At 40.7% G+C, this 15479-nt stretch overlaps 1 protein-coding gene across 2 annotated transcripts in view; it reads left to right on the top strand.

The window, feature by feature from the left end:
* The window catches only part of STAT4 (signal transducer and activator of transcription 4), a 146878-nt gene that overhangs the window by 105115 nt on the left and 26284 nt on the right, over positions 1-15479 (top strand). For both annotated transcript variants that reach the window (XM_062189370.1, XM_062189375.1), the window contains exons 7-13: positions 2885-2970; positions 5261-5412; positions 8053-8211; positions 8945-9037; positions 12118-12177; positions 12470-12487; positions 12577-12670. In XM_062189370.1, coding sequence (XP_062045354.1) covers positions 2885-2970; positions 5261-5412; positions 8053-8211; positions 8945-9037; positions 12118-12177; positions 12470-12487; positions 12577-12670 — 662 coding nt within the window. The remainder of the gene's footprint in view (positions 1-2884; positions 2971-5260; positions 5413-8052; positions 8212-8944; positions 9038-12117; positions 12178-12469; positions 12488-12576; positions 12671-15479) is intronic.

The following is a 15479-nucleotide window of genomic DNA, read 5'->3' as shown; positions in this document are numbered from 1 at the left end:
AAGATTGCATCAGTTTGCACCCACACAGAAACACAAAGTGAAACATACTGTTTCAGTACTAGTTATAGCATTACTTCACATTGGACAACACATTAAGGACAGATCCCACATGAGAAGTAAGTACACAACATTTGGGATTGCATCAAATTGAGAAGTTTCTGTACTTCAAAAGAAACAGTCAGGAAAGTGAAGAGGCAACCGACAGAATGGGAAAAAATATTTGCAAACTATACTACAGATAAAGGGTTGATAACCAGAATCTACAAAGAAATCAAGAAACTCCACAACATCAAAACAAACAGCCCACTTAAGAGATGGGCCAAGGACCTCAATAGACATTTTTCAAAAGAGGAAATCCAAATGGCCAACAGACACATGAAAAAATGTTCAAGATCACTAGCAATCAGGGAAATGCAAATCAAAAAACCACAATGAGGTTTCACCTCACCCCGGTGAGAATGGTTCACATTCAGAAATCTACCAACAGTAGATGCTGGAGAGGATGTGGGGAAAAAGGGATACTAACCCACTGTTGGTGGGAATGTAAACTGGTTAAGCCACTATGGAAGTCAGTCTGGAGATTCCTCAGAAACCAGAATATAACCCTACCATTCAACCCAGCCATCCCACTCCTTGGAATTTACCCAAAGGAAATTAAATTGGCAAACAAAAAAGCTGCCTGCACCTTAATGTTTATTGCAGCTCAATTCACAATAGCTAAGACCTGGAACCAACCCAAATGCCCATCAACAGTAGACTGGATAAAGAAATTATGGGACATGTACTCTATAGAATACTATACAGCAGTCAAAAACAATGAAATCCGGTCACTTGCAACAAGATGGAGGAATCTGGAAAACATTATGCTGAGTGAATTAAGCCAGTCCCAAAGGGACAAATATCATATGTTCTCCCTGATCGGTGACAACTAACTGAACACGAAAGGGGAAACCTGTTGAAGTAAAATGGACACTATGAGAAACAGTGACTTGATCAGCTCTTGTCCTGACTGTTGATGTACAATGTAATACTTTATCCATTTTAGTATTTTTTTTGTTCTAGTACTATTGGTTGAACTCTGTAATTAACACACAATTATCCTTAGGTGTTTAAATTTTAACTGAAAAGTGATCCCTGTTAAATCTAAGAGTGGGAATAAGAGAGGGAGGAGATGTACAATTTGGGACATGCTCAATCGGACTTGCCCCAAATGGTGGAGTTAGAAATGTGCCAGGGGATTCCAATACAATCCCACCAAGGTGGCATGTACCAATGCCATCTCACTAGTCCAAGTGATCAATTTAAGTTCACAATTGATCACACTGATATGTCTAAGAGTCAAATGGATCACACAAACAAGACTAGTGTCTGCTAATACTAACTGATAGAATCAAAAAGGGAGAGAATGATCCAACATGGGAAGCGGGATACACAGCAGACTCATAGAATGACAGATGTCCTAAATAGCACTCTGGCCTCAGAATCAGCCCTTAAGGCATTCGGATCTGGCTGAAGAGTCCATGAGAGTATTTTAGTCATGGAAAGCCAAGACACTCTGGGGGGAAAAAAACAAAGAAGACCTAAATGAAAGATCTCTGCAAGTGAGATCCCAGTGGAAAGAACAGGGCCATCAAAGAAGGAAGTACCTTTCTCTGAAGGGAGGAGAGAACTTCCACTTTGACTATGACCCTGTCAGAATAAGACCGAAGTCGGCGAACTCAAAAGACTTCCATAGCCTTGGCAACTCATGACTAGAGCCTAGGGAGATTACTGATTCCATAAACAAGAGTGTCAAATTGTTAAGTCAGCATCCCTGAGTTTTTAAAAATATATAATTTTCTGAAAATTATAAAATAGAAATATACTTGATAGAAGAAAATTTGGAAAACAGGCCTCAAATTAATGACATGTAACCTCACTATCTATAGAAAAACACTGTGGAAAAGCATTTCCTTCCGGCCATTTCTCCACATGTTCACATTCATACAACATAGCTGTTTAGTTATTTTCAAAAAATGAGATCATCTTGTGTATAGTTTTTTTTACTATTTGACAGATAGATTTAGACAGTGAGAGACAGAGACAGAGAGAAAGGTCTTCCTTCCGTTGGTTCACCCCCTAAATGGCCGCTACAGCCAGAGCTACGCCAATCCAAAGCCAGGAGCCAAGTTCTTCCTCCTGGTCTCCCAAGTGGGTGCAGCGGCCCAAGCACTTACGCCATCCTCCACTGCCTTCCCAGGCCACAGCAGAGAGCTGGAATGGAAGAGGAGCAACCGGGACTAGAACCTGGTGCCCATATGGGATGCTGCGCTGCAGGCGGAGGATTAACCAAGTGAGCCACGGCGCTGGCCCTTGTGTATAGTTTTGTATGTTGCATTTTAAAGTTCTATTTTAAACATTTTTCCATATTAAAATCTTCACAAGTATAATTGTATAAATACCAATTTAAGGACATTGCAACTTATTCATCTCTCTGTGGTTAAACACTGCAAGGTTTTGTGTTTGTTTGTTTTTTACAAGACCCAGGATTTATCATAGCTTAAAGCATGTTGTGATTAGTGGGACAACTGGTACAATTCAAATTAGGCCTAGATTATTGGATAAGATTAAGCTGGTCTTAACTTACTGGATTTTTGTAATTATGGCATGCTGATTTAAGGAAATAGAGGAAGCAGGGTGAAGGTTGTATGGAATTCTTCCTGGCCAAATGAGCAAACAGGGACTTAATGTGGAGGTCTAAGTCTAGGGCTCTGTTTAGTTCCTTAGTGCCTCGGCCACTCCCCCTGCCTAGGGCTGCTTTAGGATGGCTGGCTGAGGCTGACTTGACTCTCAGGAATAGAGAACTTGGATGGAGTGAGCTCTAAGTCTGACCTTTCCTTTGCAGATCAGGGTGACAAGAACAGTGCCCTGATGAATCAGGAAGTTTTGACACTGCAAGAAATGCTTAACAGCCTTGACTTCAAGAGAAAGGTTAGTAAAGGATTTTAATTTGACCTTTTGTCTATTTTTCTCCTTTTCCTAACTGCAGTCTTACCAAAAAGGATCAAGCTCTCAGATTTTATCAGTTTTGTCTGTTTTTCTCCTTTTCCTAAATCAAGCTCTCAGATTTTATCAATTCCATGGACACTGAACAACCCCACACTCTTGGCTTCTCTTCTAAGTTACAGAGAAAGACCTCTCCAGAGCAGGACCTCTGTATCTTGCTGATGAACCTCAAAATGAACATTTTGCACAATTTTTATTCGTCACTGTGTCAGACATGACTGTTTCCGTTGCTGTACTCAATGTTCTGCTGTGGCGCCCATGACACACACATATTTTGAATTCTGCTTGAGTTTCGTGGCAGTCCTCAGTCCCCTGACCTCACTTCTTCTGAGCTACAGCTGCCAAACGAGCAACAGCCCAAGGGACACTGACCCAGCAGCCAGCCTCACTGTGGCTGGGGCCGCCGTGGTTGGAGCGCTGGCTCTTGGGACCGGGTGTAGGAGCATCATCATTGGTTCTGCCAGGACCCCTCCTCTGCAGCAGCAGCTCTCCGACACGTTTCTGGGCTCGCCCTCCTGGAGGCCACAGGGCTCTTTGCCTTCCCCTGGCCTTTCTCATCCTCTCTGAGCCCACAGTTCTTCTTCCGGTGCCAGGTCTGCCCTTGCACGCTCCTTTTCCTATACCTTCCCGGGGTCTTGGGGAAAGTGGTTGGCTCAGGGTTTAACACAGAGAAGACAAACACTGTATTGTAAGAAAAAATAATAAAAAATAAAATCTTACTTAATGACTACTAAAATTGGGGAAATATGTGGTCCCATTTCTACTCTGAGAAATGACACAGCGTTAAGCAATTTCCTAGACTTCAGAGTAGTTCATTAGCATCTGATCATATTTAATCTCAACTCCTCCAAAGGAGAGGAAGAACATTTTTCTCACTCAATGGAACATTTTCAAAGAACGGAAACATTTCTATTTCAATTTTCTACCTCTCCTTGAAAATAAATGCAACTGAAATTTATCCAGTCATTGATAAAATATCATTCCTAAAAGTTCAGCTCCATTTTTTTATGTAGGAATTGGTGTGAGCACAAGAAATGTGAAATTTATTTTCACCGTAATTATGAAGCTGTGCAGTTATCAGATTTTAAGCATGCAACTAGTTAATCCAAGACAAAAATGTAAAATCTATGCTCTGCATTTTATACGTGCCATCAGATTATACTTTCCAGATAAAGTCTGAGGGAGAGAAGGAACCTTGGAAAGAATCCAGTCCATTCACCTGTTTGTATAGGTAAAAAGACCAGGTTCCAGCAAGGGCAGATGTTTTGTCCAAATTCATAGAGCTTGTGGCAAAGCTAGGTCAGAAATTCATACCTCTATCTCCTGGACCCTAGCAAGTTATACCGTGCCATCCAAAACCAGACAAAGTCCTAATAAGAAAGTAACAGGAAAAAACTCAGTTTTTTTTTAAAGATTTATTTTATTTATTTGAAAGAGAGAGTTACAGAGAGAGATAGAGACAGAGAAAGAGGTCTTCCATCTGCTGGTTCACTCCGCGGATGGCCGCACCAATCCAAAGCCAGGAGCCAGGAGCTTCTTCCAGGTCTCCCACACAGGTGCAGGGGCCCAAGGAGTTGGGCCATCTTCTACTGCTATCCTAGGCCATAGCAAAGAGCTGGATCAGAAGAGGAGCAGCCAAGATTAGACCCAGCGCCCACATGGGATGCCAGCGCTTCAGGCCAGGGCTTTAACCCACTGTGCCATAGCGATGACCCCAAAAAACTCAGTTTTTGTTAGTACGTTTTGAAATTAATATACAGTCATTTATAAATGATAAATTTATATACATCCTTTAAGAAGCAAACATAGGATTTTATGATTACAAGATTCAATGTTGCACAAGAGTGTATTTATATTAAATCACATAAGGGATCTTCAAAAAGTTCATGAGAAATTTATATTATGAAAATGCTATGCTTGGATTTTAAAACATATTAAATTTATCTTTTAATTCTATTTTTCCACATCCTTTTTGACATCTCTGTGTTGTAGGACTATTCGTGATCATTCTTCTTTCTTCATGACATTATTTAATTGTAATAAATAATTTGTTTGAAAAGGCATTGCTGGGGCAAGCAGAAGCTAGTATGTGGTGAGACGGTCAAATTTTAACCAAGCTTCTGTCTCCGTGGTCCAGTTGTTTTATAAGTTGAGGTCCGAGTGAGTGTGCCTGGCTCTTCTGCAAGTCTCCTCAAGTGGTCGCCTGTGTTTTTAGGAAGCCCTCAGTAAGATGACACAAATCGTGAATGAAACAGACTTGCTGATGAACAGCATGCTCATCGAGGAGCTGCAGGACTGGAAGCGGAGGCAGCAGATCGCCTGCATCGGAGGGCCACTCCACAACGGGCTCGACCAGCTTCAAAACTGGTAAGATGAACTGCCGAGCTTCTGGTGAAAACCACAGGAAGTACAGAAGCGAAGTGTCACTCTGCCAGAGAAGGCAGCCTTAGACCAGAATGCCAGTTACTCAGCTCACTGATGGCTGATTAGCGGCCAGAAACTCTGCAGTGGAAAACAGATACAGTGGTATAAGTGTTCTTAATCTGTATTTTCCTGGGGTGGGAGGAATGAAGCATCTATGGAATGCATAAGAATTGCTTGCTTTTCATTAGAATATACCAATTTTTTTTCATTTATTAAACTTTTATTTAATGAATATAAATTTCCAAAGTACAGCTTATGGGTTACAATGACTTCCCCCCTCCCATAACTTCCCTAGAATATACCAATTTTAAGACTCAAGAGCAGTTTTGAAATTAGTCAAATACTTTCATTAGAGACACAGTAAAGAATCACTAGCTTCAGAAAGCTTTTAAATAGATATCTTAATTTTAAAAATGTATGTCTCAAGAGTTCAGAGTTAAACATAAGTTTATATCTTCACAGCAATTTATTTTTTTTAAGAATGTTGGTCAAGGGTACACAATTTCAGTAAGACAGGAGTGAGTTCAAGAGATCTGTTGTGCAAGGTGATAACTGTGGTTAGTAACAACTCAATCATACTTGAAAATTACTAAGAAATCAGATTTCAAGTATTCTCATCACACCCAAAAAATAAGTAGATTAGGTAATACATGTTATTTGGATTCACTTAGCCATTTCACAGTTGATGGATGTATTGAAGCATCACATTATATACCATAAATATAAAAAAATTTTACTTGTCAATTAAAAAATAAATTTAAAAATCTGTAATGCAACACAGCCTCCCCTGTCCACGCACATTCAATTAAATGTGGATGCTATCTTTTGCATTAGAAGATGGAGCTTCTACCTCATGAATGCAAAATAAAACTTTATTGAAATAGTAATTAGATGATACATCTAGAAAGAAGGAAAATGTTTGGTTAAAATACAAAATTGCTTTTTTTTTTAAGATTTATTTATTTATTTGAAAGCCAGAGTTACACAGAGAGAGGAGAGGCAGAGAGAGAGAGAGGTCATCCATCTGATGGTTCACTCCCCAGTTGGTTGCAACGGCCGGAACTGCGCCGATCGAAAGCCAGGAGCCGGGAGCTTCCTCCCGGTCTCCCACATGAGTGCAGGGGCCCAAGGGCTTAGGCCATCTTCTACTGCTATCCCAGGCCATAGCAAAGAGCTGGATCGGAAGTGGAGCAGCCGGGACTCGAACCAGCGCCCGTATGGGATGCTGGCGCTTCAGGCCAGGGCATTAACTCACTACACCACAGCATCGGCCCCCAAAAATGCTTTCTAAGAGCACAACTCAATCCAAAGGAAATATGTAGAAATGGGGACCTCTCAATAAAAGCTCTGCCCCTCCCAGCCCATTTCTCAAGAAAAGTAAGGAGTTGAGCTCATTTTAAAACATATTGATTCTCTAATCACATTGTACTCTGATATCGCAACAGCAGGATAATCCAAAAAAGGAACAAAAACTACACAGACAAAAACTCAGGAGGATTAGACAGCTCTTCGGACTTTTGTAAATGCAGAATACTCTAAGTAGAAAGAGCCACTGTAAGCTCAGATGGACCGCTCAAGTCTGATGGGACTTTCTGCCTTCTCTGTTGTTGGAGCCCTCCACTTTTAGATTTATTTATTTATTTATTTGAAAGAATTACAAAGAGAGAAGGAGACACACACAGAGACACACACAGATCTTCCATTCGCTGGTTCACTTCCCAAATGACCACAACAGCTGAAGCTGGGCTAATCCTAAGCCAAGAGTCAGGAATTTGTTCCAGGTCCCTGATGTGGGTTCAGGGGTCCAAACACTTGGTTCATCTGCTGCTGCTTTCCCAGGCCATTAGTAGGGAGTTGGATCAGAAGTGGAGCAGCCAGGACTTGAACCTGTGTCCAGATGGGATGCTGGCGCCATAGGTGGTGGCTTTACCCAGTATGCCACAGAGCCAGCCCTGGAGGCCTCCTCTGTGTCCATTTGAATCTTCCTTTCTTGAGACTGCTGGCCCTGTAGCTCCCACCTCCACATCTGACATGAGGTCACCAGGTAGTGAGTAAAACTCCAAGCAGGTAGCAAGAGCAAACAATTCTAAATATAGCTTCCTCCAGAGAGGCACACTGACCATTAGTAGCCAATTCTTAGGACTTTTTATAAATATATTTAGGGGAAAGTCAGTTTCATGTTTTTCTTTAATATTCTTACACAAAGCATTCTTCATATCATGTATGTTACAGTCTTAAATCTGTTCTTTCTTTGTCCTTTAGTGAGTATCACATTCTTAGGATATATATACTTAAACGGCTTAAGTACAGAGAGATTTGGTTCCAGATGTTAACAAAGTTTTGTAAATGATGTCTGTAATGGAAGATATAAATTAAAAAGCATTTAACACATTTATGTGATGTGTATTTGATAAAAACGGATTAGAAAAATAAAAATATAGAACTATCACTAATCCTAAGTGGAACTGATTAAATTAATCTTATAAGTGTTCAGGGACAATATTTGTTAAATATGATCAGTTGTTAAAATGCTGGACTGTTAAGTGAAAAAAACTATCTCCAAATTTCACTTGCTTTCAATAGCTTTACACTATTGGCAGAAAGTCTTTTCCAACTCAGAAGGCAATTGGAGAAATTAGAAGAGCAATCTACCAAAATGACGTATGAAGGTGATCCCGTCCCGATACAAAGGACACACCTGCAAGAACGAGTCACCTTCTTGATCTACAACCTTTTTAAGAAGTAAGTAACATGATAACCATTTAAACACTCATGGCATCACCAGTTCTGCAGACCTCTAACTACAGTTGGCCCAGAGTGGCAGGGAAGTATCAGACGGTGAGTCTCAGGAAGACGTAACAGGGCCTCAGGAAGTTCCAGAAACATTTCTGCCATTCACTATTCGTTCATCAACACTTCTACCAGCAGACTCATTTTTCATGAGTGACGCTATGTCACCCAGCTACAAGCCATTTTTCACAATTGAGTAAAGATTTCAGGGGTTCCTTCTTAAGGGCATATCAGAAATGAAGGAAGGAGAACTTTGTGTTGTGGTAATTTACACCAAAAATCCAAATATGTAGTCCAGAATTGCCATGAAATTTCTCTCTATGTTTAATGTGATATGTGATTCAAGTATAACAATTGTATAATGTGACATGTGATTCAAGTATAACAATTGTATAATGTGATATGTGATTCAAGTATAACATTGTATAATGTGATATGTGATTCAAGTATAACAATTCAGAATCATTTGCTGCTGTCACCTAGGGACAATCTTTAGGCATTTACCTACCTCATGGTAATTATTTAAGAGAAGTCGTTAGCAATATGTGAACTTAATGGAGGTTTGAAAATCTTCCAAGTGTAGAAAACGTGCACTTTCTGAGAGGACAGCATCCTGCTCCTCTGTGGTTTTCAATCTGTGAATCCTCAGTGCTTTCAAATGACACCTTATTTCCTTTTCACCTAGCTCATTTGTGGTTGAGAGACAGCCCTGTATGCCGACCCACCCTCAGAGGCCGATGGTGCTGAAAACTCTCATTCAGTTCACTGTGAAACTAAGGTAGGCAGAACACACTCTATGGTCTCACGGGTTTGCAGGGCCACAGCTGCCGGGTAATCAAGGCTCCTGTCTCTCATTGTGCTTTACATTCAGCTACTCATTTTTGAGCACCTGCTGTGTGCCTAGCACTAAGCTTTATTAGACACCCACAAAAAGTGTTAAGATAAGAGCCATACTTGTCAAGAGCATGAGAGATTATGGGATATGCAGAGGACATGAGGACTATCCGCATGAGGGTATGGAATCATGGTATCAGCTACAATGGTAAAATTAATGAAGTTTTTAAAATTAATTGTGGTAAAGGCTGACTAGAGAAAAGCCTGGAGAGATTAGGGAAGGAGAAGAGTGTTGTAGAACAGTGAGACAACAGAAATAATGGCCTCCTGGATCTGTTTTGTGATAGTGTGGAGTAGAATGGAGAACACAGACTGGGACAGATTATGGAAGGCTTTGAATATCATCTCCAGAAAATAGTTACTAATTAACTGCCTTGTGTTGGATTTTCCACAAAAACTCTCAAGGGTGCAATTTTCAATAGATCCTCACCATGTACCTGATCTAAAGATATGTGACTTTTGTGTTATTGTTGCTTTGTTTTGTCTTTGTGTTTGATTTTTTCCAATAGCATGAGCAATCAAAACTTACAGCTTTCCCTAGTGACACTTAAAACATCAAGTTTAAATTCTTACTCTGAACGATGTCCATTATGCCTGAAACTCCCAGGCTTAGAGCTTTAAATTGCTGATCACTAGCTCACCTCTGGAAAGCTGCAACCACAGGCTAATATGCATCAAGAGGTGGTAATGTTGTGCTAGAGTCACCATAAGTATTCTAGACCGTGAAACCAACCTAGTGCTTTACACAGGGCATTAAAAAAAACAAAACAAAACAAAACAAAACCAAAAAAAAAACAACGTTGGCTACATTCTACTCTCTTTATTGTTTGGGAAGTCTATGATTTTATTTCTTTTTTGTATGTGCTTTAAGTAACTTTTATTTGTTTTTCTTTATATTATTTTTCTCCTGTAGAGGAATAGCATTAAAATCTGACAGTCAGTGAGGGACAGTTTATCATTGTTACTTTTTACTGTGTATATCCTTTTTGTTTGGTTTGTTTTGTTTTTTTTTTTCTCTGTTTTCTTTCTTTTCTCTTCTTCATACTATATGCTGAACTCTCTATGTAACAGAGTTAATCATATGTATTTTAAGAGAATTGGAAAAAGATCCCAGTTAAAAATAAGAGGGGGAATATGAGATGGAGGAGGTAGTCTAAAACTGTAAAACAGTCTAGTTCTACATATATATAGGGCCCCAAACCCATAAAAATCAGTGGTATAAATGCCATCTTCACTGTTAAAATGATCATTTTTTTAACTTTTATTTAATAAATATAAATTTCCAAAGTACAGCTTATGGATTACAATGGCTTTTTCTCCCCCATAACTTCCCTCCCATCCACAAACCTCCCATCTCCTGCTCCCTCTCCCATTCCATTCACATTAAGATTCATTTTCAATTATCTTTATATACAGAAGATCAATTTAGTTAAAATGATCATTTTTAACATTAAAGTCAACATATAGATTGGTCTAGATTTAAAAGTGATCGTATAAATAACATCAAGTACCCAGTAAAAATAATAGAATTAAAAAGGAAGGAAGGACCAACATGGAAAGCAGTCCACACAGCAGACGCCTAGAATGACATTCACTGTGGATAACACTCTGACCTCAGAATCAACCCGAGGCTTCCTGGTCGGGCTGAAAGGCCTGCAAGAGCATCTCAGGCATGGAAAGACAAAGCTCTGTGACAAAAAAAATATCCTACACAGATGATCTCTGTGAGACCTCAGTGGAAAGAAAAGGACATCAAAGAAAGATGTACTCTTCTCTGAAGGGAGGAGAGAACATCCACTTTGCTTATGGCCGTGTCCAAATACCGATGGAGTCTGTAGTCACAAAAGGCTTCCATAGCCTTGGCAGCCCATGGCAAGAGCCTAGGATGATCACTGACATCATCAATGGGAGTGTTGATTGTTAAAGGAACAACAGTAGTCACTGTGCACTTGCTCCCCAGGTAGGACCTCTGTCCCTAATGAATTATAATATGAGAATTGACTGCAAATTTTCTCCCCAAACTGTATTCTGTATGTTGTGTGTGTGCATGAGTGCAAATTGTTGAAGTCTGTGCTTAGCATGAAGTTGGTCCTCAGTTTATAAAGTCATACTAAAAATGAACCATAATGAAGAAGGAGATAGGAGAGGGAGGGGGAGGTGGGATGGGAGCTGGGCAGGGGTGGGATGGGGAAAGAACCACTATATTCCTAAAGTTGTATCTATGAAAAAATGCATTCATTAAATAAAAACTTTAAAAAAATATATGATAGTCAGAATGCTATTACACGCATACACAGGCATGCCACATGACCAGGTCGAGATGGTTGTGTCCTTGAGTTTGTCAACATATCACAACATGGTCAACCCAAGTCTTCTCTTTTCAGCCAATCTCAATACAAAACTCCCAACATGGATGCATTCAACTTGGTTCCATTTGGAAGAAGGTGGCAGGGCAAGAGGGAAAGTATGAGAAATGGGCTGTGGTGTGTCTGCATTCAGTCTCCTCTTGTAAAGCCCACAAGGAGCTGGAGAAGCGTCCAAGAGCTCTGGTGGGGCTGGCGTTGTGGCATAGAGGGCTAAGTTGCCACCTGCCATGCCAGCGTCCCATATGGGTTCTGATTCAAGTCCTGGATGCTCCACTTCCAACCCAACTTCCTGTTAATGCTCCTGGGAAATCAACATGAGATGGCCAGTTGCTTGGGCCACTGCACTCACGTGGGAGACCCAGAAGAAGCTCCTGGCTCCTGGCTCCTGGCTTCAGCCTGGCCCAGCTCTGGCCATTACAGCCATTGGAGGAAATGACTCTGTGAATAGAAGACCTCTGCCTCTCTGTGTCTCTCCCTCTCTCTCTGTAACTCCGCCTTTCAAATAAATAAAATAATTCTTTCAAAATAAATAAATAAAATACTAAAACTCTAATATTTTAATATTTATGTTTTATTCTTTATTGATGTCTTTTTACAGACTACTAATAAAATTGCCAGAACTAAACTATCAGGTAAAGGTGAAAGCATCAATTGACAAGTAAGTTTTCTAATTTTGTTTTGAAATGTGAAAATGTAAGAGGTTTTTTAATGAAGTGTCCTTATTTTACAGAATGATTTCAAACGTTTAAATTTACTTCTGGAATGTTACATACCAATGTGCTTCAAATCTTTGGCTTTGAAGTTCATTTAATAGAACCTAATGAAGACATGACTTTGAAAATTTACTATAAAGACTTGAAAATTTTATAGGCTATCCTTTAAAATATCATAGAATGCTTTTACTAGATCTATTAAACAGCTGATTTTAAAGAGTCTTCTTGGTTTTACAGGAATGTTTCAACTCTAAGGTAAGGCACATTTACTCTATAGAATTTTTTTGCTGTCCTTGTCAATCCTTTACCTGAGATCATGTCAGCAGCCAAAATTTCCTCTTCAGCAATCGAAGATTTGTCCTCTGTGGAACTCACGTCAAAGCCATGTCCATTGAAGAATCTTCCAATGGGAGTCTCTCTGTAGAATTTCGACATTTGGTAAGTTGGACAGGAAAATTACACTGGCTTCTCCCCACCCCACCCAGGTCAGATACATCTTCACAAATAAGCCTTATAATTCAGTGTATTTTATTCTTCGGGGTTTCTTACATACGCTTAAGAAACATTTGAGCAATAAAACATGTCGTTGTTGAGAAGTAAAAATAGTAGAAATAATACTGAACCAGGACTCGGAAGGTCTGACGGCGTAACAATGATAATGATGACATGGTACCTATGGCATAGTAGTTGGTCAGTATATTTTTATGATAATGGCAAAGTTAATCCATCTCAAATCAGGTAGGCAATCCTGGTTTCATTTGTAAAATCTCCCCAAAGAGTGGACAGCCAGTAGCAACATGTCTGACTTACAGCACTTTTTTTTTTTTTAAGATTATTTATTTATTTATTTATTTGAGAGGCAGAGTTACAGACAGAGAGGGAGAGACAGAGAGAAAGGTCCTCCATCCTCTGGTTCACTCCCCAAATGGCAGCAACGGCCAGAGCCGGGCCAATGCTTTCATTTTAAGAGGTCGGCTTGGGGAAGCAGGCTGTTCCAGCATCGCCGGCTGAGCATTCGGCCTTGGCGTGTCTAGAAAGCTCTGACCCAGCCTCCTGTTGCCTCTTGGTTTTACCACTTCCTTTTGACCTAGAGTTCTCTTCCTGCCTTTTTTTTTTTCTATTTCTTTGCATGGTTCTTAGATTCTCAAAGACCCTGGTGCTTTTCTTGCCAGAAACATATTACTCCTGTGGTTTATTTATTTAGCAAGCACTTTACCTGAATCTTGGGGCACCACTGAATCAGCCTCAAAAGATCTACTATGATAAAATTTCAGTTAACCAAAAGATATCTGCATACATAAATTTATGCTAGTTTTTGGTTTTGGTTTTGTGTGAGTCTCAGTACTGAAGAGTACATTTTTTTAATTGAATTCCTCTTTTTGAGGCTGCTAGATAAATACAATGTAATGAAGAGTCATGAATTATAGACATCCTTGGAACTAGCACTCTGGTCTAACTCATTTCCCATCTTCAACCAACTTTTTCAATAATGAGAAAAGTTTGACAGTAAGTAAAACATTAAGAGCTCTTACTTAGCAGTATCTGTGTCTTCCCAAAAAAATCACATGGATAAGGAAGAAAAAAGAAAAAAAAAAGAACAGGGAACGTACCAAAAAGGTCTTTATTTTTTATAATATATAAAATAATAAAACCTTAGTTTTTATACTGCTCATCTATTGCAAAGCATCTTCACTATTATTATTTTATGCATAATAACTTTAATTGCTTTTTTTTTTTTTTTTGGACAGGCAGAGTGGACAGTAGAGGGAGACAGAGAGAAAGGTCTTCCTTTTTGCCGTTGGTTCACCCTCCAATGGCCGCCACGGTAGGCGCGCTGCAGCCGGCGCTGCGCACCGCGCTGTTCCGATGGCAGGAGCCAGGTACTTATCCTGGTCTCCCACGGGGTGCAGGGCCCAAGCACTTGGGCCATCCTCCACTGCACTCCCTGGCCACAGCAGAGAGCTGGCCTGGAAGAGGGGCAACTGGGACAGGATCGGTGCCCCGACCGGGACTAAAACCCGGTGTGCCGGCACCGCAAGGTGGAGGATTAGCCTACTGAGCCGCGGCGCCGGCAACTTTAATTGCTTTTAAATGCAGATATATAGAAAATAGAAGCAAATTTTTAACAATTTAAAATCACCAATAATCCTACCACCTTAAAATAATGCTATAAACAACCTTATTTTTGTTTTTTAAAATGCATAGATAGGGGTTGGCACTGTGGCGCAGTGGGTTAAAGCCCTGGCCTGAAGCGCCGGCATCCTATATGGGCACCGATTCAAGTCCCGGCTGCTCTACTTCCAATCCAGCTCTCTGCTATGGCCCGGGATAGCAGTAGAAGATGGCCCAAGTCCTTGGGCCCCTGCACCCACATGGAAGACTGGGAAGAAGCTCCTGGCTCCTGGCTTCGGATTGGCACAGCTCCAGCCATTGCAGCCAATTGGGGAGTGAACCATCTGATGGAAGACCTTTGTCTCTCTGTCTCTTCTTCTTTTTTTTTTTTTATTTATTTTTTTTTTATTTTTGACAGGCAGAGTGGACAGTGAGAGAGAGAGACAGAGAGAAAGGTCTTCCTTTTGCCGTTGGTTCACCCTCCAATAGCCACCGTGGTTGGCGCGCTGCGGCCGGCGCACCGCGCCGATCCGATGGCAGGAGCCAGGTGCTTCTCATGGTCTCCCACGGGGTGCAGGGCCCAAGCACTTGGGCCATCCTCCACTGCACTCCCTGGCCACAGCAGAGAGCTGGCCTGGAAGAGGGGCAACTGGGACAGGATCGGTGCCCCGACCGGGACTAAAACCCGGTGTGCCGGCGCCGCAAGGCGGAGGATTAGCCTAGTGAGCCGCGGCACCGGCCTCTCTGTCTCTTCTGACTCTCTCTCTCTCTGTCTCTCTGTCTCTCTCTCTCTCTGTAACTCTTTTAAATAAATAAATAAATCTTTAAAAAAATGCATAGATAAAAATATGTTCCTATAATGTGATCAAATGGTACACAGTATATAATTTATTATTTTCTCTTTTTTCCACTCACTAATCTGTATCATGAACATTTTTGTGGCACTAAGTCTTCTTGTGCTATAATGCCACTCAGTAACTTTACTGTGCCAAAGGACACTTTCCAAGTCTATTTCCCCAGTCCTCTGTGTTAGACTTGGTTTCATAGAGATTGGAAATCATTGACCACAGGCTAGCTTCCCAGGCCCAAAAGAGTGCTGAATAGTTTCCAGAAGATCCCAGCGTGATTTTCTTTT

This window comes from Lepus europaeus, chromosome 1, assembly GCF_033115175.1.
Source record: "Lepus europaeus isolate LE1 chromosome 1, mLepTim1.pri, whole genome shotgun sequence".
NCBI classification, from domain to species: Eukaryota; Metazoa; Chordata; class Mammalia; order Lagomorpha; family Leporidae; genus Lepus; species Lepus europaeus.
Note: the sequence above shows the minus strand (reverse complement) of the source record. Positions and strands in the feature narration are given on the sequence as shown.